The sequence below is a fragment of the Thunnus albacares genome, chromosome 9 (genome assembly GCF_914725855.1).
Source record: "Thunnus albacares chromosome 9, fThuAlb1.1, whole genome shotgun sequence".
In the NCBI taxonomy this organism is placed as follows: Eukaryota; Metazoa; Chordata; class Actinopteri; order Scombriformes; family Scombridae; genus Thunnus; species Thunnus albacares.
The window spans coordinates 24,808,962-24,835,863 of NC_058114.1; the positions used below are offsets into that span (position 1 = coordinate 24,808,962).

The 26,902-nt window shown below is 39.8% G+C and overlaps 1 protein-coding gene across 2 annotated transcripts in view; it reads left to right on the forward strand.

Moving 5' to 3' along the window:
• Window positions 1-514: 514 nt before the first annotated feature.
• Window positions 515-26,902, forward strand: part of ddr2a (discoidin domain receptor tyrosine kinase 2a) — a 32,887-nt gene continuing 6,499 nt past the window's right edge. For both annotated transcript variants that reach the window (XM_044362048.1, XM_044362050.1), the window contains exons 1-9: window positions 515-726; window positions 15,057-15,168; window positions 22,004-22,106; window positions 22,682-22,913; window positions 23,217-23,364; window positions 24,744-24,846; window positions 25,386-25,569; window positions 25,677-25,917; window positions 26,167-26,232. In XM_044362048.1, coding sequence (XP_044217983.1) covers window positions 15,087-15,168; window positions 22,004-22,106; window positions 22,682-22,913; window positions 23,217-23,364; window positions 24,744-24,846; window positions 25,386-25,569; window positions 25,677-25,917; window positions 26,167-26,232 — 1,159 coding nt within the window. In that variant the 5' untranslated portion in view covers window positions 515-726; window positions 15,057-15,086. The remainder of the gene's footprint in view (window positions 727-15,056; window positions 15,169-22,003; window positions 22,107-22,681; window positions 22,914-23,216; window positions 23,365-24,743; window positions 24,847-25,385; window positions 25,570-25,676; window positions 25,918-26,166; window positions 26,233-26,902) is intronic.

Below are 26,902 nucleotides of genomic sequence, written 5' to 3' on the forward strand. Positions count from 1 at the left end.
AGACGACCTCTCTCTGGCACTTGACTCACACTTTTCATGGATCTGGTTTGACCATTAAGGCTGTGACAAATTGCAGAGTTAGTGCCACTGAGATTAATAAAAGAAAAAGTTACCTCTTAGGTATTTCTAACACAGTCAAAGATCAGTCTGGATCTATGATTTTATATTAAACGCATGCTTGATGTGATACATTGTAACGGTAACAAACAGTAAAAGTTTAAAGTTTGTCATGAAATGAGAGATGACAGCCTACAGATTTAGAAGACAGCAGCACAAACGTTACCTTCAATTATAGTTGCTTCAGCCTCTAGCTGTCAAAAGAAAGGCTCTTTTCAGGAGGAAGAAAGCTTTCTGATTGAGCGTTGGATTCGGCCTTAATTGAAACCTTATGTGTGGCATGTGGAATTCTGGGACTTTGGCACGCTCCCAAGAATCCACAGAATGTGAGGTTTTTTTTTCTTCCTCTCTCTCTCTCTCTCTCTCTCTCTCTCTCTCTCTCTCTCTTTCTCTCCTCTCCCTCTCTTTTTTCCTATGTGCATGGGTGTCTTACATCAGCCCAGTGAGTCCTTGTGAAGGCGACTGACGGGCAGAGAGTGAGTGAGCGAGCGAGCCAGCGAGCAAGAGAGAGAAGGGCTCGGATTGAAACATCCAGCCGTCTGACTCTCACTGGAATAATCTGAAACCATCTCTGAACAAATGGTCTGAAAGGAAAGAAACATCTTAGAAGTAAGTCATCCTTTTTTCCTTTTTATATTTTCCACTCTGACCTTTTTTGTTTTATATCATTGTTTGAGCTGTAAAAGTTAGAACTCAAAACTCTCATCAGCTTTCTTGAAGCCTGTGAGAGTACTTAAAGGTTTCCTTGAAGAATTTCATATTGCGGGGGCCTCAGTTGCACATTTGAACTCCATGTACCTTTTGTGTGAAGTAGCTGCTGTTTGCATGGCAGACTAGAAGACTGGACAGCAGAGTAGAGCGATGCAGTGCCAGATTCAAACTCTTTGCTCTGCTGCTAATCCAGCTGTTTAAGACAGAAGCTGTTACATACTGTTTTACTTTGTTGTGGTCGACTTAAAGTGTAATTAAGACTCATTCCTTCATCTAAGCACCTCATCATTTAAAGTAACATCAAGGTTGAAGAAAGGAATATAAATGATGGGAGCTTCTCCTTCTAAATATCATCAAAACTTAAGAGGGAGTTCCACTTTTAAATAATTAATTTTAATTCTAGACATACATGAAACTCTGCGTTCTCCTTTATAAACTCAAATTGTTGACGATAAAAAAAATTGAAGTGTAATTCTGGATAACTGGAGGTTGGAGTTTTTATTGCATCTCTGTTGCGCAGAATGGCACCAACTACTCTTTTTACGAGTGACAAAAGCAGTGTAACTAATGTAAAAATTGTGTGACTGTCTTGCATTAAGCTCATATTTTCACTTGCTTTCTTGTGGCTGGGTAGTTAGAAGAATGTTTTGGAAAAGTTAAACAACTGTGGAAAAGCAATTTCTGACTCATCCATGGCTGCGTGGACTCTCTCTTAAAGTTTAGTGTGGTCAGTTGAATTGGTAAATGTTTCAGCTTTTAAAAAGATTTCCGATCCCTCGAGAACATGTCCTTTCTTTTGTGTTGCGGAGGTGGTGTGTATGTTCTTCAGTGTTATGTAGGTGTTACGTAGGTGGTATGTCGGTATCCTCCTGTGGTATGTGGGTGATAGATGTCCACACAGAGGCCTCTTTTCAACCTTGTTGAAGTTATTTGGTAACTTAACACAGAAGAGTTATCTGAAGAGTTAAGGATACGTAGGAGCTCACAACTATGACATTTGAGCAGTCAACAGCAGACGCAAGAGAGGAGGCGCTGATCAATGGAGTGATTGTTACAGAGAGGTCAAGGTGATCATAAGGTCATTTTGGAAGGCTGTGTGTGTGTACGACTACAGTAAGTGAGCAGGTTTAGTATCTGTTCATGTGGATGCTCTTTGATACTGCTGAATGATTTGCCAACTAATTGATTAGTCAATTTACAGAAAATAAATCAATGAAAGTAATTGTTTTTATTATTTGCATGTCATCAAGCATGCAAACATCCTAATTTTTTGTTGTTTCCAGCTACTATATTATGTTTCCCCCAGTGTGATTATTTTCTTATTTTCTCAGTTTTATACCTCTGGGTTTTTTGACTGTTTATCCAAAATATATAAGCAGTCTGACGATATCACTTGATGCTCTGAAAACCTGTGAAGGGAAATTTGCAATGATTTAGTATATTTTTAAGACTAAACATTTAATTGATTGATGGAAAAGAAACTGTGATCTATTGATTTATTCATGATGGAAACATATCACTAGTCTTAGGCCAGCAGGCGGGATGCACAGCAGGTACTTTTAGGTGTTTCGGTAAAGGTTACTGTTTATTTTTGTGCTGAGACTTAAGCTTCAAATGTCCAGACTGCATGAAACTGCAAACCAGTCTTACTGTTATTAAAGACAAAATTTACCTTAAAATGACTTCTGGTATATTCTTATTAATCTTATTGTGAAGACAAATCACAAAACATACTGTAGATGACATGATGTCACAGTAGTATTTCCTTCATCTACAATACTGTGTTAAAAAAACCCATCAAAAACATCAAAAGTTAACATCAAATTCCAAAAATAACATTCAATATTCAAGGAGAAATCAGTTGTATAAGTGGTATAAGACTTATTTCTGCACTGACAGCAGTGTACATTAAGCCTGAATGCAGCACAGGACCAGGACATGTTGTGTTTTGAGCGAGGAATGTAATTTAGTTTTTCTTACTTTAAGAAACTCATGTTCCTGCTTGTTCTGCTGTCAATTCTCTTTTAACCATCCAAGTTCATCCAGTGTCAGATTCTGGGGAACAGTAGACAAAGCAAGCTGAGGAAAAAAAAAGTGAAATTACAAAACTTGACCTCAAATTAAGTCCGGGAATGTGCTGATCACCACAGAAGGATGATTTATGACAGTATAAGAGTATTTATGACAGTGAGTGTGTTAGCGTGGATTTTTCCTTTTAGGGCCTTTTTATTGTGTGCTAGTTAGGCTGCATGCGTAAATAGGAACCCATCTTTACCTGGGTAAATAAGTTATTTGTCAAAGCAGGATGGAGGAGTTCTTGCTTATGATGGGGAAACATATGAAATGCCTGTGGTGGATGTCAGAGGAGAGTGGATCACATACTCACATTGAGCATTTTTTTTTTATTTGTGCAGACAGTTGGAAAACAGAAAGGGAGACAACGTTCAAGGGGGATTTGATCTTAGGCCATCACTACAATATCTGGGTGTAATTTGATACTTGATTCATAATTATGTACACATACTGTATATAGGCTAAAACACACACACACACACTCAGCGGCAGTAAGAAATACAGTTGTTTGTAGAGGTTTGTAGAGGCAGCTAGTGGAGCCCATAGAGGAACCAGACTAGGCGTGTGTTATCACTGCATCTGTCTGACATGTCATTTCAATTAGCAACCCTTCCCTCCAGAGTTCGGAGACTGACTGACATCCTCACATACAGACCCGAATCACACACCACAGCAAAGGCTGTAATTTCAACCCCACATTCAAAACACAGCACTGGAGGCACCCGGTGCTTACTTAGCTTAGCTGTAACTCTACACTGAGGTTGTTTGATTGGAAGTGTTTTCAAATCAATGCCTCTGGCAGGAGAAAACCAGCTGCGTGCTCTGCTCGCTGAGGTGCATGCTGTAATTTGGTATAAATAGCGGCATTTCAGGGAACATCATCCCTAAAATACTGCGCTGTTGACTTTGCATCCCACACGTGCTTGAACTTCGACCCTGCCCAAACCAGCACTAATCACTTATCGTTTGAGGGGGATTAGGTTACATGTAGCCTCCAAGCAGCTTGCATTTGTCCCTCTTATTTTCTAACTTTGAATTATGTGCCTCTTTCTGACTTGAGTCTCCAAAACCAGAGGTGATTTAGCTCTAGTGACAGGAAATATGACAGAACTTAAATTTCTTTTGTGGTATTTTCCATTGTGGGATAATTAATGAATTAATAGAAGTGTTGCTTAGACTTCTCAAACAGGCAGATGGTCTTTTTCTGAGCACAGACAGATAACGGAAAACCAAATGATTATAGAAGATGGATGCATGTACACATTCACACACAGTAGTCAGAGCCCAAATCCTCCTCCGTGTTTGCACATGTGGCCTTGATGTCTCTCCACAGTCGTTCTTCATTCTCTCTGTGCTGTTTACAAGTGGCAGTCTCTTTTTGTTTATCTGTTTGTCTGATGTTCATCATCTCTGTCTCTCGGTTCACCGTTCCCCCAAATTACGGGCTGTCAGGGAAGATCTGAAGGTAATATTTCAGCATCAAAAGGACCTCACGACGTGCTGCAGGCTGCCACTGTGTACAAATGATAACCTGGGCAATGAATGAGTTGACATATTACCCTGTATGGACAACACTGGGCTTTTTTATAGAACTATTACAATCTTAATGTGAGATAAGAGAGTTGAATTATGTGTTATTGCTTGAGTATTGGTCTTCAGGGACAGCGTCACTTAGATTCAATCATCAGTTCCTAAAAATAATGTTATTTTTCTCTACAAAGATAAAGCTTTTTCCACTCTTTTGTTTGAAAAGTGGTCATCAACTTGTCATTTGGTGCTTTGTTTAAGAACTACTAAGAAGGTACTTTTTCTGATGAAATTAAAGAAATTACTTCTCATCATAGCTGAGTGCACAAATGCTCTTGATTGAAGCCGCATGCTTGGGATGGACCTGAGGAAGTGGAAAAAAAGAGCTTCTTGGCCCGAGCTGCTGTTTTTTCCAATCTGACAGTGTAGCTGTAAAGTTCAGGGCCTGGATATTCAATTAAAATGGCTTTCCAGTCAAAGATTTTAGGCTACTCTCCTTACATAACAAACACAACCCTTGTCATTGCATGGTAATGCACAGTTAGTGAGTCTTTGTTGAAATATTTGGTGGATTTTGCAGGTAGATAAAATACAGTGCTGAATCTTTCTGTGAGTATTTACAGGTGAGGTTAGTGGGCCTACAGCCTTTCCTGCGGTTTCTCACTTCCTTTCTCCCTTGTGGCCACTAAACATCAGCTGGTAGCCTTTATGAGCACCTGCATCCTGGTTTGAACGGTTCATGTCCTCAGGCAACTAAAGGTCCGTGATGGCACCATCAGTGAGGTGCTCCAGCAGGTGTGCTCTTGCAGCAGCATGTCAAACCAAAGACCGTAGACCTCAAATCTTAAACTAAGCTCCATTACATGGTATATGAGTAGGAGAGAGTCATTGTTGAGAGTTTATCTTTTAGGACCCTCCTTCAAAAACTCATGTCCACAAGAGTCTGTAAGACAGAATCCAGACCAGCTCCTGCATTGCGGCTCTGTAGTTTGACCTCCTTGCAAAAGAGAAATTTGTATTCAGCGAGACATGACAGAAAAGAGAGCACAGAGAGAGCAATATGTGACAAAATTCACTAGATTTAAAGTGATGAAGCCATTCATATGCACTCCAGGCCATGAAGCAGCACATGACCATAGCTTTTCAGCTTTCAGGTTTCATATTACTACAAAACTATTGCTTACGAAGCAGAGTCCTGTTTTTATCCACTCTATCATAGAGACACACTCAAGATCTGCCTTGTATATCATTACATGTGCACACGTGGAATAAGATATCCTATAATTAAGCCTGTAGACTAAAACACTTCTCCCCAGGTGTCACGTCTAACCCAGACAATAGAGGATTGTTTCCTGTGGAGAAAATGTAATTACATACTATATGTGTGTTTGCATGTGCAGAGAAAAGTAATGTAAGCCGGCGTGCGCGTGTGTGTCTCATTCTCAGATTTTACTGCTGGGTGTTTACATGACTCCACCTGGGTTTGATTGGGAAAAGTGATTCGGATTTCATGCATTCCCATAAAAATAAAATATCTGTGATGCTACAGCCTGAAGGGAGAAACAAGAGGATATAATAGAAAGCACATGTGGATGGTTATGGTGCATAACATATGGACACACTGTATAGCAATCAGGCTCGGCACCAACGGCGCACATAAACACAAACCTACTATACACTGTACGTATATGCCAGACATGATTTCTGGTTTGAGGTAGCAGATTTCATGTTATTTAACTTTCTGCTTGTTAAACCTGCATTGTTTTCAGCTGCTCATGTACTTGCATTGCCATTTTTTTTATTGTTTATTTAACAGGAACAATGCATTTTTTGAAGAAATGTTTCTTTATTGGACAGTTGATAGAGAGGCAGACAGGAAATAAGGGGGGGGGGGGGGGGGGGGGGGGGGGGTGAGACATGCAGCAACAGTTCTCGGCTAGAATTGAACAGGAGACGTGGTGGTTGTATGGTATGTGTCTTAACCACCAGGCCACTCCTCATGATACATGTATTGCACTAGATATAGCTGAAAGTTCATTTTCATCTGTGGTCCCTGCTAAGAAATGCAATCATGTGCCATACCATTATACCATTACAACAACCCACGCATTTGTTTCCCAAATGTTAGGAATTGTTAAAGGATACGTTCACAGACAGAAAAGTCTGTCTTAAAACAATAGTCAGGGGCCCAAATGAACATTGAAACTGTGTGGTTTTTTTGTTTTTTTTTTGCTGTAATTATTTCTCCTTGTTTTGTGCAAAAATGTATTTAAAAGTTTATCTAAAGCTAAAATGAGGCTTCCTTTTTGAGCTACAGTGGAAGGATAGTAACCAAAAAAAAGAGGGAATTTGATACTTAAAATTTATTTAACTAATTTGGGCAGCTGAAGCTTCATATTAGCTTCAGATAAACTTTTAAATACATTTTTGCACAGGAGGAGGGCTGTGGATTTAGTCCCCCACCACTTACATTAGCACATTATGAAATGATCTCTTAATGGTCAGTATGAACAGAGTGAATGATTACTGCAACCAAAACCTGTTTCATTGTTCATATGGCCGCCTAACTGTTGTCTTGAAAAATTGTGAACCTATGCTTTAAGTGGTCAAAATAGTCAGATGGGACACCTTTTTAATTTTAACTTGTGTGTAATATAATGTAATATATTCCTGTGGATTTGTAGCCTGGAGATGTAACAGTATTCATCTGTGATTCAATTTAGAGTTTGATGAGGCTGTTTTTTGATTTAAACTGTAGTTATGACTGCTATGATGGACTGAAGAATCTCCAGTATTTTACTTGTTACACTGCAATGATTTTAATTCACACTCATCAAGAACATGAGTTGCGGGTTGATGAAAAAGCATGAATCCAACATCAAACAGTTTAGTGTAATATGCTGTACTTCTAATTTTGTGAAAGTATTGTAATTACATTTCACATTTTACATGAAGTCATATAGTTGAACAGTGATTATGACCTACAGTACGTTTAAGTTGTGTGATTATGAAACCAGAGATGTAATTATAGAAACTGTCCTCTCGTCTCTTTGGGGCCTGATGGCTACTTGGACACTTTTTAGTGGCTGGATGGTGAAGTGTTCAGTTGATCTCCCCTCTGAGCCTCCACTGGTTATTCACTCTTCTGCACAGGCCCATGTAAAGCCCCGAGTGTTGACGCTGCTGTGTGTGCTTGTGTGGGTATGTAAGTGAGACAGAGACCAGGACAGAGCCAGGGAACAGAGCCAGGTAAACCTGTGTGTTGACTTTACAGGCTTTCCCAGGGTGCAGGACCTGGTGGTACACCAATGTTTCTCTTTGTGCTGGGCTTGTCCCTACAAAGACAATCTGATTATTTACACAAATAAGAAGGCCTGGGAAAACAAAATAAAACCACCATCCTGTTTTCAGTGTGAGAGCTGTGGAGGAGGACATGAGCTCTTACTGAATGCATGACTGTGTTTCAAGTTTCTGGGTTTGTAAGACGAGCAACCATAGAGGTGAATGTCAGTGTCTGAAGCCTTGAAACTCATTAAAGTGGTGAAAACGGTTAGAATTACCTTTGCAATGACTTGTACAAATGATCGGAAACTCGTCAATCTATCTCCAATATAGATAATTCGTCCCTTGTTTCTTGGTTGAGCTCTGTGGGCTCGTAGGGTTTCTGAGGGGAGTATCTGTCCTTCACCACTTCCTGAACTAGCTAAGAGGGAGCTGATATTTATGGGGCAAAGATTCTTTTTCCCAGAAGCAGAAATTCAAGTCAATAGTCGTCCTATTCAGGAACGTTCTGCTCTAAGTTGATACAATAAACTCTGCCTGCTGGCTATCAACATTTTGGTGTTTATAAAAAACTGTTTGAATTCAGACAAAGCTCCAGTCAGATTGATTAAACCTGTTTTTTCTGTAATATTTAATGTCTCCTCCAGTCCGACTGGTGCTGTGATTTAGCACTTTAGCCTAACGAATCTATGACTGCATCTGCAGACAGATGTTAGCCTAAGTGAGTAACTGACATGTTAGATATGGTGTGTTTAACGTAAAGTGACATGCCATAACTCCCTCTGGTACAGTAGATACAGTAATTTGCCACCACATTCAGGAACCTTTACCACATATGGTTTTGTTTTTATATTTGATCTACTGGGAGAAAGTAAGTATGTGCAAAATGGCTGTCATGCTGTAATATACTGGTCGTTATGAACAGATGTAGGAAGAAAAGTAACTCTCACTATTCATTATTGTTGCAAATATGCTAAAATATTATAAATAAAGAGTATTATTTCACCTCTAAATGAATAACTTTTCACTCCTTTTTGTCATCCCAATGTATACATGTTAAAGAAATAGTTCAACACTTTGGCAAATCGCTTTTTAAAAAAAACATAACATTGTTCACTAACTTTAGCCCCGGCTATTATTGTAGCCATGACGACGAAGGTTGCCTGACTTTAAGGAAGTAGTAACTTTAACCCACTCCACATGTTTCTCTAACTTTAACAAAGTGATCATTTTAACCCAAACCATCTTTCCTTAAACCTAACCAGACCTTAACCATAGTGTTGTCAGATGATGAAACATTATAATTTTTTAACAGTGATTTGTAACAGACAAATGATGTTGTCCTGCGGATTACTGCTGACAGAACTGACAGATTAGTTGTTTTAATTTGGTACTTGTTGATATGAAGCTACAGCCAGCAGCTGGTTAACTTAGCTTAGCATAAAACCTGAAAACAGGGAGACACAGCTAGCCTGGCTCTGTCCAAAGGTAACAAAATCCTCCCAGCAGCTCACTAATTAACAAGTTATATGTAATTTGTTTTGTTGGCTTAAAAACTGAAGTTTAAAAAGGACAAGTTGAAGCGAATTAGTGTATTTCCGGAAATGTCAAACTAAACAAAGTAGATATCATCAGGGTCTTTGGCCACTGGATGCCCGGGAGAACAAGCTCATTTTACAATGTATGAATGATCTGCTCTGACTTACTCAAATCCACCATGTATGCAAGTAAATTCATCAGCTGAGTTTAGTTGTAGCTTGCACTCTTTTAAGACTCTAATATCTTATATATTTATGTCATGCTCCAGTTAAATGTTGACTGTGTATCTTCAACTATGTGGGTAATACTAGAAGCTCTTTACTGTGATGGAGCGATTATACAGTATGCTGTGACAAAGAAGGCCTTGTTTTGTATTATGGTTCTCGGATTATGTGTTTGTAATGTTAAATGATATAATGATATTTGGTTTATATGATTTAGGTTTGGATATGAATAAAATCAGAGTGGGGGGCACACTGATGACACTGTGCTCAGGGGCTTTCTCACTGCCCTGGGGGTAAAAATGTCATATTTCACTGAAGGACAGAAAAGGAACATATGAGGTCAACCTTCCTTTAAGAGTTATTACCAAGACATTTACAACATATGGTGTGGAGTTACGGTGTGGAGTTACGGCACAGTGAAGGAGGGACCTGACGGGAACTTGACCAGTTCTGCTCTCACTGAACAACCAGTGACACTTTGATTTGTGTTCAATGCTCAGTTGGACCTTTGAAATGTGTCAAACATACAACTGTACTTTAAAAGGCCTTGTTTTGATTGCATTAGACACTTTCAGCTTGAGTTTATTTTTTCTTCCTATTCTGAAAGCTTTTAGAAGTGTCAGTGAACCTGACTTTGGTTTATTTTCATGAATGTGACCCTGGAGTGTGCTGTGTTGCGGTGCAGACTTTGCTGAACGTTAGCTGCCCCGTATGAAAGATAATAGATCAGAGTCAGTTTTTATTCTTTTACAACAGTTGGAATTTTAAAAAACAATATGTTATGTGCATATAGAGTAATGTTCAATACACATGATCTAAAATTCACTGTATATTTAATAAACACCCACGAAACACCTTTATACCGTTCATCATTGTTAATAACAGCATTTTATTGATCCTTTTTTGATACCAAGGATGCCTCATTTGACATATACCAGACCAAGTATGCCCATTTTTTGTGTTTTGCAAAATCTAATACACAAAAACAGTTTCAAGGGGAAAATCTACTATAGTCTGTGACTAGAACATTCACATATATTCTCTCATGGTGCAGAAAGACCAGTAACACAATGTTAGTCTGACTACAAGTAATCTAAGATATCTGAAGGTCTGTAGACTTCACTCTGCATGCATAAAACCCACTCCTTACACTCCTACATTCCTGTGTGATCATACTGTAGTGCAGTTTGTGAACATATATCTGTATCCAAATTGCTGCCTTTGTCCTGATTTGAAAGCCCACTAGCTAAAGTCCAGAGGTGCATCTTTACTCCCCTTTCACCCTCCACTTTGTCTCACTTCCATCTCAGTCCCCTCACACCCACCCTGCACTTCTCCCTCATCTCATCCACTCCTTTTCTCTGTCCTCACCCGAGTGACTCTCCCTGTACCTGTTTACGTTGGACTGCCTGCATTGGTTTATGAGCTTGTAACAAGCTAATGAGCTCAACGCTCCTTAAACAGTAGGTGGACCTAGTTTACCTGGGCGCCACACAGAGGAGAGCAGACTTTACATCAGATCAGTGATAGCCAAACCAAACTCTGCCTTTTACTTTCTGCTGCTCGTTAGCATACATGGAGGGAAATATTTTTCCAGAAATTCTCCTCAATTAAAAAACACTTTAAAAAAATCTTTGACACGTTACAGTCCATATTCTCTGGCTCATTGTATGTGTTTGAATACTAAGGGCCCAGAGGTCAAACCTCCATCTCTCTGTGCTCCGCTCTGCCATACAGGTGGGGACGGATGCAGTATGTGACCTAGATCTCCTGTCTATTTCCTGTTCCATCTCTCAGGAGCTATGAGAATAAATTCACCACTGAAGGGTTTGTGCAGCTGGTCTTCGTTGCAGGACTCTGTCTCCAATCCCCCTATCTCTCTTTTACTCTTTCTGCATGTGTTTTCAGGGCGGAAAAATCAATGTTACTGTGAAATGTGACTGTTTAAATGAACTGTGAGGAGCAATGTTTATTGTAACAAGAAAAGAAAAGTTGCATCTGCCGGACTTGTATGAAATGATTGCTGGTATTAAGTTCATTATGAAATGAGACAGCTAATGATCTTTGTATGGACTCATAATAAATATACGGATTTGGACACAAATTTATATACTCTAAGTTGAAATTTAAACCTTCTGATGATTTGACAGTGCTTTCAAAAGCCCTTTTCTTTATTTTTCTACAGTTTTTCCCACAAAAGTTTGTGATACGTCTTTGAAAGTGAAAAGGGAAAAAATCTTGGAATAGATACTTTTTGAAACCGAGATAGGACATGAATAAGTTTTTCCTGCTATGTTCCTGAAAGACGAGAATGGAGAGGAAGTTTCCAGAGCTGTGAACCTGTGCCTGTAGCTGCAGGGCCGCTGACTGATCTCATGTCACTACAGCAGAGGCCGGTTAGGGAATAACAGCTGTTCACCTCATACAGGTATCGAGAACACAGCTGGAACCAGAGGAGGCAACGGCAATACAACCGATACACAGAAAATCAATTTTCCACATTTTAACAGCCACTAAAAGATGACCAAATAAGTTTCCGGTGTTGAACTTGGACCAAACTTAACTTGTGCGCTAAGTATATCAACAATGGCTTGAATCTCATATTTGCAGCTTGAATGTTGGAAAGAAACTGAAGAACAGAACAATGGTCTACTGTATTGATCCCATTTAATACCAGTCACACACACTTTACATTACAGACAACCATTTTCCAAAGTCTACCATAGCCTTTAACACGTCTTTCCTACCTTTTAGGCAATTGCCAGCCTAGGCACATATCAATTACTATTAAATCAACCTCAAGAGACCTGAAATTTTGTTGGCTTCATTTAATTGATTAGTGATTGTTTTGAGACTTGGCTGCATCTTTTTTGAGGCAACAATGACTAAAGTCACATTATTGCTATTCATTTAATGGTAATCACTCCCATACTTGTAGAGATCTTTCACAATATATTTCAAGATCAACTGACTGAGTCCTATCCCTATTTATGGCATGCTTTGGGAAAACACTAATGTGAACTGTACGCTATTTGGAGTAAATGGGCTAAAACATGCAATCACACCAGTACGATCCTTTGAGAGTCTCCAAAAGTAGAACCAAAGGGCAATTCTCCTGCCCAATACAGCACAGGCAGCCTTCACATAAATGTTCTCCAGCACATGGTAAACACATTTTTGACTTCCAAATACACACAAGCCATCAGCTGTTTGTGTTTCATTAGCTTTCGAAAGGCCAAGAGGAGTTAAGCTTAGTGAAGGAGCCTCAGTGGGAAGTGGCTGTAACCTGAAGCTGCAGAAATGGAAGTAAGAAAAGCAACAAGATTATGTGTGAGGGCACAATGAAAGAAGCAAGTCAGGCTGTAATTAGTGTCACAAAATTCAGTGGGTGGACCATCAGCGCTGGTTGCACGAGATTAGTTTGAGGTTGTTTTGACTCAAGGACTGCTTTATGGGTCTTGTTTGAGCACTGGCTCGTATCAAGTTGCGTTGGATCAGTATCAGTATTTATGCACAACATCTTTGGAAGAAACGAACCGTAACTATCAGGGTTGTTATTTACAAAAAATATTTCATATTTCCAAGCACACATGTCTGATCATTGTAGCAAGGCAATGTGGAAATTGTTATTTGATCATTAAAAGTAGCCTGCTGGGCAAAAATGAAGTGAATTTGGGCATGAGCTCAAAATCAACAGGTCTGGATTTGTTTCCCAGAGCACATAAGTGAACCTGCACTTCATATATGTCAGAGGTTAATTTGGACAAAGGTTAACTGGTAAGTAGAGTTATTGCTGATGGAGACTGAATATACTATAAGCAAAGAGAAAGAAGTATAGAGATGACATTTTAGGAACAGGGCCATTATAGTAGTGTAATACTGCACAGCAGATCACACAGTGTGTGAATGAAGGCCTGTACTGTAGTGTATCCAGTCTTCTCCCATTGAGCAAAATGCTGCTGATCCTTCTGTTATTTCATTGGTGAAACGTCAGGGAGATGTTGTTCTTGGCCGGTGATGAAGACCAGGAAATGTCTGACACACACACACACTGATGTCTCTCTGTGTAAATTCCCACAGTCCTCTTGGTAGTTTTGTTTTGTGTCATTTGTCATGTGGGTTTAGATAACCCCGCTTTAGTGATGTCTTTTAGTATTTACATTTGGAACTGGAGCACAAAGCTTATCACCTTTACAACAATAAATATAAAAACTCATTAGATAGTGGCTAAAATATTCAGAAACCACTGAAAATTAAGACTTGAGCAGTAGGACTGGGTAATATATCAATATTATATTGATATTGTGATATGAGACTAGATATCATCTTAGATTTTGGATATTGTAAGATTGTGATATGGCATAAGTGTTGTCTTTTCCTGGTTTTAAAGGCTGCATTACAGTAAAGTGATGTAATTTTCTGAACTAACCAGACTGTTGTAGCTGTTCTGTTATTTGCCTTTACCCACTTAGTCATTATATCCACATTACTGATGATTATTTATGAAAAATCTCATCGTGTAAATATTTTGTAAAAGCACCAATAGCCATCGCTACAATATTGTCACAATATCAATATTGAGGTATTTGGTCAAAAATATCATGATATTTGATTTTTTTTATCCATATCACCCTATCAAGCAGCTTTTCCCCACCAACTAACATAAAAGATTAAACATGTCTCATTGCTCATTTTCTATACAATTTTGTTACATAAGATGTGATTAACATGGTGCGAACAATAAAACTAACCTCGGTTACATAACAGATTTTCAGCTGCAGTAAAAGCGCCTCGGCTCCAAGCACTTAACTTAGTCATGATTAGATAACTACAACATTTCCCCTCTTCGGTCAGTGTGGCTGAAAAGTGTTCAAGCATATGACTCAACACATCCATGTTTAAACATATAATGAGCAAAGTTGAATGTGAGGTTACCAAGTAATCCGCTTTTTCCTTGTATGTCTGTCTTTTGAAATTCTACATTTGGGCAGTCAAATCATAAATGAACTGTGGACAGAAACTAGTTGAAACTAGTTGTTTTTCTCGGCTGTTGGACTAAGCGGTCAGTTGGAGGCGGCTTGTTGGCGCTGCGTCTGTCCAGCTGAAGTCATGTCTGTGACTCAGTGTCTCAACGTCTCTTTCTCCTCTCCCACCGTCGTTTGTCCCTGCATTCATTCATCATTTGTTCCTACAATTACAGTGTATAATGTCTAATTATAAAATAAAAAGCTGCATTTTTTTTAATTGCATATGAACTGAAATCCTTTTCTGTCTTGCAGGGGTGATATTCAAATATCCCCACCACAGTTAGAGTTTAATAGAGTGATAAAGCACTAAATAAATGGAAATTCCACTGTGAGGTGCCAATTATTGTGTCTTTTATTGAGTGAAATAAAAACATGCATCCAATTAAACTTCCATTTTCCCTTATATATCCAAACAAATGTTTGGTTCCCATGCATACAGACAAGTAAATAGTAATAAAATGTGTTCATCATGTAATACAAGCTTACATACCGAGCTACTTTTCACAGTTTTCTCACAGACGTTTGTGTAACCTGCTTTTTCCATCTTGTTTTTCAGGTTGGAAGCCTGTCTGTGCATGTGTTTGTGATGAAGCACCTGTGGGACGTTCACTTCCTCCTGCTCATCCTCCTCTACCTGTTAGGAGCTGTCACATCACAGGTCAACCCAGGTCTGTGCATCTCCCGTTCTACTGAGCAAGGGTGTTGGGTGTCTGTATTCAAGTTTCAGACTGCAGTGAGATCATATTCAAGAGTTTGTGAATACTATAAAATGACTTTTGTGAGTCCTGGGTAGTGTTTTTGGGTTTGGTGCTCCAGTCCAGTCCAGACTGCGACTGATTCAGATTTTGGATAAGTGCTGCTTTGTGGTCCCTTCTCTCTGGTTTGGCCTCTTTGATCCCAGCATGCATGTGTTTCTTCAGCTCTCCCTCCACGGCACGGGTGGTTTTTGTGATGTCAATGAAATAGGACCAATAATTTTTTACGAGGAAATAGAGTAGCAACATTTGGTGGGCAGAGACAGAGTCAAATAGGAACCGAAGAGAGGTTTTTGGTTATTGTTGAAATGGTAGAAATACAGCAGATATTTGCCAGTAAAAACCGTGATCTGGCTACTGTTTATGATTTCAGTTTCAAAGCTTCTATCATCAGGCTGAGTTTTCTTTGTTGTTGAAAGGATAATGAATGACATATACTCAAACTAAATAGTAATTAATGATAGTTGGTCAGAAAAGTTCAGCTCAAAGTTTACAGGCCACACTGACCTCACTCAGCAGTGTTTAAAAAGAAAAAAAAAAAACAGCAGTGAAAAAAACGCCCCATCACTTCCACATCCTCCTGCCTCACTCCGCCCCACTTATACTTTCTAACTAAAACTTTTGACATCATATTCTACTGTGCTATAAAACTGCAAATCCTATTTCCTTTTGAGAAAGTATGAAAATAGCAAACATGAGGTCATGTAGGGGGTTTCTGCTCTCAGACGGAGCTCAGTAAACAGTTTAACCCTTGCTTTCACTTGGTTTTTAACAATAGCTGGTTTCTTGAGTCTTTACTTGTACCTTGAATCCTTTTCACCATCTTTACAGAGTGAGCTGCACACGCACAGGCACGCTACATGAAAACACACACTCTAAAACCTAGTTTACTCTGTTAGTCATTCTTTTGTTCTTTGTGCCAAACAAGAAATGAGCAGAGACTTTTGTAAGAAGCTCAAAGAAAGTGAGGAAAGAAACAGAAAGAGCCAGTGAGATAGAGATCATAGAGTGTTTATAGAGGGAGTTTTCAAGTAAAATAGTGTGTGCATGCTGTGGTTACTTTCATGCATATGTCTCCTTACATATATATCTATTTTTGCCTATTTAACCAGATGTGAATGTAACATAGGATGCTTGATACATTTCAAGGTTTCTTCAGAAGCTTAGATTTTGCACCGTTCAGCGTTCAACACCAAAAATTTTGACCATGGATATTTTATGAGACATCTTTTCAACTACACTTAATTAGGAGTTTGAATGTTTGACCCCTGTGGGATTTCTCTTCTTTCTGTGTTTTTGTGAGTGTGTATATGTGTATGTGTGTGTGTGTGTGTGTGTGTGTGTGTGTGTGTTTGTGTTCCTGCTCACATGCATATACCCGCATGCACACGCATGCTGTGGATCCAGCTATCCCACTGGAGTCTGTGGCTAATGCATACCAGACATTCTGACAGCAGGAAAGTCCATTGAAATAGGCTCTGTCTTTCTCCCCGGCACTTGTGTGTATGTGTATGTGTGTCTGTGCGAGTGTGTGTTTCCCAGTATTTGACCACTCATAAGTCATGGAAAGGACTGTTTGTGCATCTGATCATGGTCAACAAGTTCACTGTTTAAGAAAAAGATTTGTATCTATAATCCGAGGGATTCCTTCACCCAAAAAACAATTAGGTCAAAAAAATCACCTCCAGTGTCATTAAAAGCTTAAAACTCAACCTGCTCTAATATATGGAAGCAGGATATATCCACCTATAATTCTGTCTAATGCTTTAGTTCTGCTGCATTGAGAAGAGGGTCATTTTTCCACAGTCTGGAAATATTCATGGCTGAATTTAGTAGAGCTGAGATGTTGAGTGATGCCAACTTTCCCCTGTTTAAAATTCCCAAGCAATGGAGTTATACCATCCCTGTCTTTCCCATTTTACCCCTGAGTGGGCGAACTTTATTTCACTGTGGAGAAGGAGGAGGTATGCACGTGAGCAAAGGCCCAGGGCAGAACAGCCAAATATCACGCAGTGTTATTATTGTGCGGGCTTCTTCTCCTTGTGAATGTTTAGGAGTAAATCTTAAATGAATGAATGAGTGGGTGGATGAATTAGATTTTCCTCAGTGGATCATTTAAATAACGTGAAGTGAGACTATATAACTTTTGAGAGAAGAAATAACACAGTATTTCACTTGAAAATGAAACGTTTAATTCATAGGCAATAAAACGCTATCTTGCTGAGTTCAAGTACAGTCAGGAGTTTTGCCGCTACGGTCATACTTGCACTGGTATGACTAGTAGCTTATGGTGGCTAATGTTAGCAAATATTAGATAGATATTGCTGTGTAGCTGTCATTAGTGAGTCAATTTGCTGAGGCTAAAAACTTTTATATTACTGCTATGCTATGTTTTAGCATGTCACTGATTTCTTTAAGTTCATCACAAAAGACTAACACATCCTACCTCACCAGAAGTCACCAGTTGTTGCTTCCTGTTTGCAGTCCCTTTGTGCTCTTTAAAACAACTGACTGAGTGTAATTGAATGTATTTAAAGCTGCACTAAAAATATTTTTATGTTTCACTCATAATGACCCAGCTTTACAAAGTGTTTTAGCATCTTTCAGCCCATTGTTTTGGTTTTTCCTGTCCGCAGCTTAACCATTTTGATTCACTTTCATCACCAGCGTTTGCAGCCACAGCAGGCAGCTCTGATAAACCCGCTGTACACGACCTGCTCACCATCAAACAGCAAACGGACAAAGTTATCAGTTAGCTGCTGCACACCAAAGAGCATTCAGGAATTGGTGGAGAAAAAAACAGGTCTAAAAGAAGAGTGAATATTGGACAACATTTATAAGGTGGCCAGAAACTAAAAACAAAATCAAGCTTTAAAGCAGCTAACTCAAATGATCATAATTCTGTAATTCCCACTTGTGACAAAAGTGGCCACTGTTTGGCAAAAGTCACATGCTTGAAGATATAATAACCTACCAAAACTGCACTGACATATTGCGAACACGCATTATGTTGCAAATGAGCAGCAACTTGCGTGACAACACACACTTTAGTGGTGTGTGTGTGTGTGTGTGAGTGAGTGAACCAGTGAGCCAGCGGTTGAACAGCAAATACAGAACAAGTCTGCCTTTCAGTAGTCAGGGTGCGGTAAAAATCAAGAGGTGAGCGAGAGGGTTTAGTCTGTTACTCCTCTCTCTTCTCTCTCTCTCTCTGTCTCTCTCTCTATTTCTCCACCACACAAGGCTGGTATTTTTCCACCTTTTTCTGGGGTGATATTTTTAGATGCTGTGGCTGAATGTGAAGCCTGATGGGTGGTGGTGGTGTGTGTGTGTGTTTTAGGGGGCTCGATCTGTGTATGTGTGTGTTTGTGTGTGTGTGTCCAAATGAACACACTCGACTGCCCCCACTGCTCACCCCTGGGGTCACCTCTGAGTGGGTTGGGTAGATAAATAAACACAGCAAAAACCAACATTTGGAAGAGCGGTCATACATCCGGCATGGCACACTGAAACCCGTCTCTCTCTGTCTCTAGGATGTGGTTAAAGACTCTGATAATGACTCCTATTTTCACCAATTATGTCCTCGCCAATCTCTGTGTTTTTCCCCGACTGGTGATGTTGCTCTGTCTGTGCTCTGTATCTCTGTATCTTTCTGGCAAGACTTCATAAAAAAAACTTATGTTACCAACTCATACCATGTGACATACACATAATGACCCCAGCATTTCCTGTAAGTTTACAGTTGGATTGTTTTTTTTGACAATGCAGTATCCCAGTAGGGAGACAGCAGGAGAGGAGAGAGAGGAGATGCTGCACTGTGCTCATCTCTTTCTCCATCTCAACATCTGTTTACATTCTGCACCTCTGTGTGAATGAGGCTCATGTGTGCAGGAACGCCAACCACCTCAAACCCCATAACCTCTGGACCGGGCAGCAATAGCAACACTACACCGAACGCAAATACAACATTTTAGCTACTTGATACCAGTTATTATCATTCCAACTTTTCCACTTTATTTCCACTTTATTTTTCTCATCTTATCCTGTCCTGATTTGATCTGATATAATTTATTGGAGATCTCTTTTGTTGCTCTTGAAGTCGGTTCTGACAATTTGTATTCGTGCAGTTTGAACACCACACCTATCATTGAATTGTTTTGTAATTATGTAGCCACAGATACCACTAATACGTGGAGAATATGAGAAGAGTTAGATGGTTTCGGGTTGATGTGGTCTGTTCATAGCCAAGATGATCTGGGCTGAGGGGAGGGGTGTAAACAGTTGCAGGAAAAAACTGATGAGGAATGAAATGAAGAGGGCAGCATCGAAAGGTTAGAGAGGACAAGATGAAAGGACAACAGAGGAGGCGAATGCAGTCTGTGACATCTGGAAGAGTTTTTGTTTGTCACTGTGTCACTGCCAAGACGAAGCCTGCATATGTGTGTGTGTGTGTGTGTGTGTATGTGTGGTTGCATCGACGCCTGCTTATGTGAGTCTGGAGTGTGTATGCATGTGTACACACACACACATGTGAGTATAGCATATCAGGTCATCAGCCCCAAACCTTCAGGGGTTTCCACATTTTGACTTTTAAGCAAATATTTGTAGGAGATCAAGAAAGAGGAAGAGAGAATCACAGGGAGAGAAGAAGGAGGAAAAGAAAGAGCGAGAGAGGGACAGAGAGGGCCTTGAACCTCAAGCTCTGCTGTTGCTGGCGTCTTCTCAAAGGTTTTTCTGTGAGACAAGGGGCCAGGCGAACAGGGTTGGTCTCCCTGTAACTTCCGCCTCCAGCTCCACTAAAAGCCATCAGCCAATGCTATCACATCCACAGAGTATGATACACACAGGCTCTTTCATGTGCAAATGAGGCTACCTGGAGGTCATATCCTGTTAGGTGGAGTTATCAGTGTTAGACCAAAACACAACCACGACCCAACCCTGTTGATAAAGACTGATGGAAACACCCATAAATCAGTAAATTCATTCGGAGCCTTGTAAACCTTAATAGATACCATGTCTGTTGTGTCACGCTCAGTTAGCCACTAGCTCACTGAGTCATAATGAGATGAGGATTTTCTAAAATGCACTGCTGACTTTAATCACCTCTTGCCACTGAAGGGGACAGAGGAAAAGAGAAGGAGAAGGGGAGAGACCACACAGGAGGAGAGGACAGAGAGCAGACAGAAAAAAAAGGAGATGAGGGGGTGGAGGGGCATGCAGGAAACAGAGGGCATATTGCTTCTATTGACCGCACAGTGGGGGCGTGATGGGCTCAGACCAGCCAGTTTCACCACACACACACACAGTAACTAACTCCTGTACATGAGCTTGATACAAGCACTGTTTGGACTGGCAGAGACAGTTCCAGCTTATTATTTCAATAAAACAAACCTCAATTTGAGTGCAAGGAGTTGCTTAGGATGTGTATTTGTGTGTGTGTGTGTGTGTGTGTGTGTGTGTGTGTGTGTGTGTGTGTGTGTGTGTGTGCGCATATAGTCCTCTCACACCACTACCCCACCCCTTCATCCAGCACTATCCATCACCTTCTTCAGGTTTCTTGACAGAAGCTGGGAATTAAGTAGTTCTGTCCTAGAAATGTCCGAGGGCGTCTGGCGAGTGTTTGAATATGGTTTTGAATTTTCAGCGCCAACCAGCGCTGCGGTTGGTCTGAGAGGAGTGAGGGGAGCCGCACGTTTCAGAGTGTGATAATCCAAGTAAATACCAGGGCTGGAAAGAGTACTAGAACATACTGTTTAAACAGAAGTGCTGTGGTAGACTTAATCATTTTGTCAAGCAAAAACAACTTACAAGTTATTTTGTTCTATAAGATCACTGTCAAAGAGCCACTGTGGATCCTGACAGTAAACACTTCAGTGGAAATGTGCCCTACCAACCGGCAGTGGTAGAATAATTATTCATACTTTTAGCCTTCACTTAAGTCAAATTAGAAATCACAGTGTAAAAATACTCCATAGTAAAATTCCTGCATTCAAAATTTAACTTAATACTATCAGCAAAATGTACTTAAAATATAAAAGTTAAAGTACTCACTATGCAGGCAAAGGTCGGTGTTATATTAATATTATATAATAGTATTGGATTATTATAACTGATGCATTAATATATAAGCAGCATTTTAATGCTGTAGATGGCTGAGTGGTTTAATTTACTGCATCATATCTAATATTCTTATTGTAAGTTTTACAAATCTGAATCTGAAAAGTTTCAAGTCATTAAAGTTAACATATGAATGATGTAGACTAAAAAGTACAATAATTCCTTCTGAAATGTTGTGGAGTAAAAGAAACATACAATTAAAATGCACATCTCAAATACACAAAACACACCAAACTTATCGTCGTCTTTTCTTTATGACACTTTTTTTTCACAGGTTTCCTCATGAATATAAAGAGGAAACAAAAAACTGAAGAGTCAAATTTTCCTGAATGTGTCATGTTAACATAATAGGATGCTGCTCTGTAATTCTGGCATTTCCAAAACTACACAATCTTACAGTGAATTAAAGCTAAATTTTGAATGCTCTCAGATTCTACTCAAAAAAGTACCAGTAAACATTAGAGGCTACTCGTTAACAACCATGTTTGTAATTAGTCATTTCCAGGATGAGTGTTTATGCCTGAGCAAACATCAGGCACTTTGTGGATGTTTACCTAACTTCATGACAGTTTTCATATTCATCTGTTTATTTCTTGCAGCCATATAATGGAATTTGTTGTCTGTCGTGTCTCAGGTGTGTGTCGGTATCCTCTGGGGATGTCGGGAGGGCAGATACAGGACGAGGACATCTCTGCCTCCAGCCAGTGGTCCGAATCCACCGCTGCGAGATATGGCAGGTAGGTCTCTCATAGACACACACACACACAAATGTAGCCACACACACACACACACACACACACTCAGATGCACACTCTCCCACACGTGCCTCATAGTATGTTTACCCTGATAATGAGTATGTGTGTGGGTGGTTTATCCTATAAGGTGCCTGTGCCTGTTTATTTGCAGTAAACCACAAACTGGGGTATCAGTTCTACTCACAACCACATGATTAAGGAAGCATGTATGTATGTGTGTGTGCTGCAGAACTTGGGTGGCCTTCAGTAAGTATTGAGGATAATGATGTAATACACTTTCATCAACCAGCCTGGCTATGTTTTCAGTCTCGCCCAGCTCCCATTTGCCCCTGCCAGCCCTTTGCCCAAAATTAACACTTTAAGGTGAATTTACGACGCAGGCTTTCCCTGAGGTGTTTTTATAACAGGCTGCACTCACTTCTACTTTCCTCTCACCTTTCCCTTTCCATCCTGTCCTAGTTTTTCTTCTCCATTACCCTTTTCCCTTTCCTGCTTTAACATCTACCTGGCGTTATTTCATCTTTTTCCCTCTCTCTTTCCATTTGTCTCTTCTCCAGGTTGGACTTCGAGGAGGGCGATGGCGCATGGTGTCCGGAGATAACAGTCGAGCCAGACAGCCTGAAGGAGTTCCTCCAGATTGACCTGCGCTCGCTCCACTTCATCACCCTCGTGGGCACCCAGGGTCGTCATGCGGGAGGCATGGGTAATGAGTTCGCCCAGATGTACAAGATTAAATACAGTCGTGATGGAAGCCGGTGGATCTCGTGGAGAAACAGGCAGGGCAAGCAGGTTAGTCAACCTATGAGGTGTAAGCCAAGTTTTTTCTGGCTTGGATGTCACTTTATGATCTATTTGACCTTTATAACAAACCTCTGATAAAGATGCACTGTCTTAAGGTCATTTATGGCCTTTCATTGCTTTTATCTGGTATGATTTTGGTTGTGGCGATAATAGAGATAGTATACTGAACTGATTTATATTTTTTTTAATAGGATGATATAAGGAGGGTATGGATTTGTTATCATGTAGATTACAGTCTCTGTCATTAGTGAGCTTCTTCAGGAGGTCAAGGTGTGTTTGCTGTATGCGCAGGTGATTGAGGGAAATAGGAACGCCTACGACATTGTACTCAAGGACCTGGAGCCACCCATCATCGCTCGCTTTGTCCGCTTCATGCCCGTCACAGACCACTCCATGAACGTCTGCATGAGAGTGGAGCTCTACGGCTGTGAATGGCTGGGTAAGAGGAAGCTGAGGTGGCAGGAGAAAAGACTGCAGACAGAAGAAGCTGATGAGTGAGGGATCAAAGATCACAGAGGCAACCAATACTAAGATAAGATAGAGAGGATCAGCCGATTCTCTGTCACCTTTTCATAACAAGCAGGGCAGTGTTTAAACAGGGCTGATGTACATAATAATCATATCATTAACTAAATGTTGAATTAACCCTTATGTTCCCGTTTATTCTCAGTGAAAGTGCCTGAGAATAAAGGCCTATACAAATCCAATACATTTTTTCTTCTTTTTCTTATATCATTTTGACCTTTGATTTCACCAGTTTCCCGAACTCCAAGTTTAAATTTGACACACTTGTCATGATTTATGGCATTTGGTGCCACGTTTTTTTGTGCACAGAGGCTTATTGGACATACTCAGGCATATGTTGTCCTTCATAAAATTTACATACAAAAGCTAGTTAGTTTATAAAAGTTAGAAATGCTGTGTAGGTTGGGAAGGTTGTTTAAATATGAAGAATAACATTTTTTGGAAAATCCAGTATGGTAGAAAGGTTTGTCCAGCAGACTTTATGGGTTCCTTGATCAAAATTGTTTAGCATAAACTAAAGAATATGTAGATTTTTTTCAGGAGTCTGAAAAAACTTGAAGCTTGAAGAAATGAAGAAACATGAAGCTATAAAATTTCAAAATGTTTTGAATGTGAGAAGCTGGTAAAATTTGAGATCCAATCAAAGTAGAAGAAGAGAAAAAAGAAAACAAACAAGGCCATCTTGCCATCTTGAAGGCCATCTTAGCACCACATGTGCTTGGCTCTTTAAAAAGTAAAAGTGCGGTTTCATTGATTTTGTTCATCCCATGTGCTTTCACTCACTCTGCTCTTATTGGGGATATTCTGGATAACGTGCTTGAGTTAAGTGCAAAAAAAGTAAATAACAAATAAAGCAGAAGTGAACTTTTAATTCTTTAAACTCACACAATACTGTCTCCACATCCTTTGACAACTAAATCTTTGTGGGCAGACAGATTGTCAATCTGAGATGATTGCCAAGGCCCTCAAATAAATCATGTATCCCATACTGTTAACACAACATACATTATTTTCTGTATATTGTGTAGCTGCTTATTCTAACAAATCATTTAAATAATCCAATATCACACTCGCTTTTTTTTGTTTAACACAAAATGGAAAATTCAACCCTAACATCATCATCATTTTCTAAATGTTTAACTGAATTTGACATATTTGTAACACTAAACTCTGAAAATCTCAACAGCACTTTCAAACAAGCTTCTATGGTTTTGAAAAATGCTCTTTTACAACAAGGGTTTTGAATGATAGACCATGGTTTCTACCTAATGGATAATTTTTTTCACTTTACAGACGGTCTTGTGTCGTACAACGCTCCAGCAGGAGAACAGATGAACTTGCCTGCTTACTCTGTTTATCTCAATGACTCCGTCTATGATGGAGCTGTCATCTACAGGTGTGTGTGTGTTTTGTTCTTTCTTTCATCGCCACCATACCGCTTCATCATTCTTCTCATCCTTTGTCAGTACTTTTTTTTTCCCTCACCTTGTTGTTGCCTGGTCACCATGGTGAAAGCAAAGAGACAGACAGTGGTGAATGGGTCATGGTGGTTTACTGTTAGGCAATACCTCATGGGAACAACTGAGTCAACTGAGCTTGCAAAGTTTCAAAACCGGAATGAACAAATCATACTTTTGTTGACATTAGTGTTTGGATTATGGCATGGTGAATAATGTCCTCCATGACACATGCCTCATTCTCTCTGTCAAGGAAACAGTGCAGAGGGAAAAGAAAATGTCCTATTTTACAATATGACAGCCAAAAGCAGAAGTGAAGAATTGGTTTTATAATGCTGCCACCTAGTGTTGAATGTTGTGCCATGAACACCTTTTGACAGAGGTGCTGATACATTGAAAATAAAGGATGATACTAAAAATGAATGAAATGAATGCTTTCTACTTCCTCTATGTTTAACACTGTCTCTCTGTTTCTCAGTATGACAGAGGGCTTGGGCCAGCTGACTGATGGAGTGTGTGGTCGTGACGATTTTTCAGACAGTCATGTCTACAATGTGTGGCCAGGGTATGACTATGTGGGTTGGAACAATGAGAGCTTCCCCAGTGGATATGTTGAAATCATGTTTGAGTTCGACCGCACACGAAACTTTACCACCATGAAGGTGAGGCCTCTGATGCTCCAAGATAATGCTTTCCCCATCCCAAAGGTTCAATTTCTAAGCTTCCATCAGTACTAAAATCCTCCCCGTGTGCTTTTATCTGTGTCCAGGTTCACTGCAACAACATGTTCTTACGGCATGTCAAGGTCTTCCGCCAGGTATTTTGTTACTTCCGCTCTGAATCAGACTGGGAGGCCACACCGCTCTCCTTCAGCCCCGTGGTGGATGAGAAGAATCTCAGCGCCCGTTTTGTCACGGTCAACCTGGCCAACCACATGGCCAGTGCCATCAAGTGCCAGTTCTACTTTGCTGATGCCTGGATGTTGTTCAGCGAGATCACCTTCCAGTCAGGTAGTCTGAGGAACTGTGTGTACAGTCTGTAAATGGAATTACATGCTTTTCTATTCTCATATATTTCGATGTGCACTTGAAGCTTAACTAAGAAAACCTATATCTGATTTTGAGTTTTGATGAGTTCAGTGAGGTGCTGCAATTTATGTTAAATCCCAGTACTCAAAGTCTTCATTTGATGATATTAATATTACTAACTACAAGTAAGTTAACAATTTCTGAACACCTCTGTTCCATCTGGCCTTTCAGATACAGCCATGTACAACACAACACTGGCTCCACCAAAGACAGATCAACCACCTAGCAAGCCACCAGGTTAATGATCACAACACACACACATGCACAATTGTATGCTACTAATAACACAGACCTATACATAATTTAATTAAAAACTTGCAACATGCATGACAAAAATATAGTGTATTTTGTTGTCAACAACCTTGTCTGAGTTAGTACACAGACACAACAAGCAGATATTTACATGATGTCATCAAATACTGTCCATGTATCAGAATGGAAAAATCACTTTGGTTCAGTACAGTTCAGGAGCTGTATTCACAAAACATCCTGAAGCTAAAAGTAGCTCCTAACTGGCTGAGTTAGGAGAAACTCTTAAGAATAAGGGGTGTGTCGGTCCTAACTTTAGGACTTATATGGTTTTGGTCTAAGGGTAATTCACAAAACAGCAAAGACTGAGATATGTTAGAGGTAATCCAGAGGACTCCTGGGTCACGAAGATCTACTCACAATGGGGAGTAGGTCATCTGGATTTTGGAAAAATCCAACAATAATGAACTCTATAAAACATGTATTGATGCTGGTTAAGTTGATAAGGATCCAAAGTGTACCAAAATAATAAAATACTATGATAACACTGGAGATAAAGGTTTATACAACTCTACACTACTTGAAGACTGGAAAAATGCAGTTTTAGGATATAACCATCGTCTGTCAGAAGTATTCCTCAAACCAACTATGCTATTCA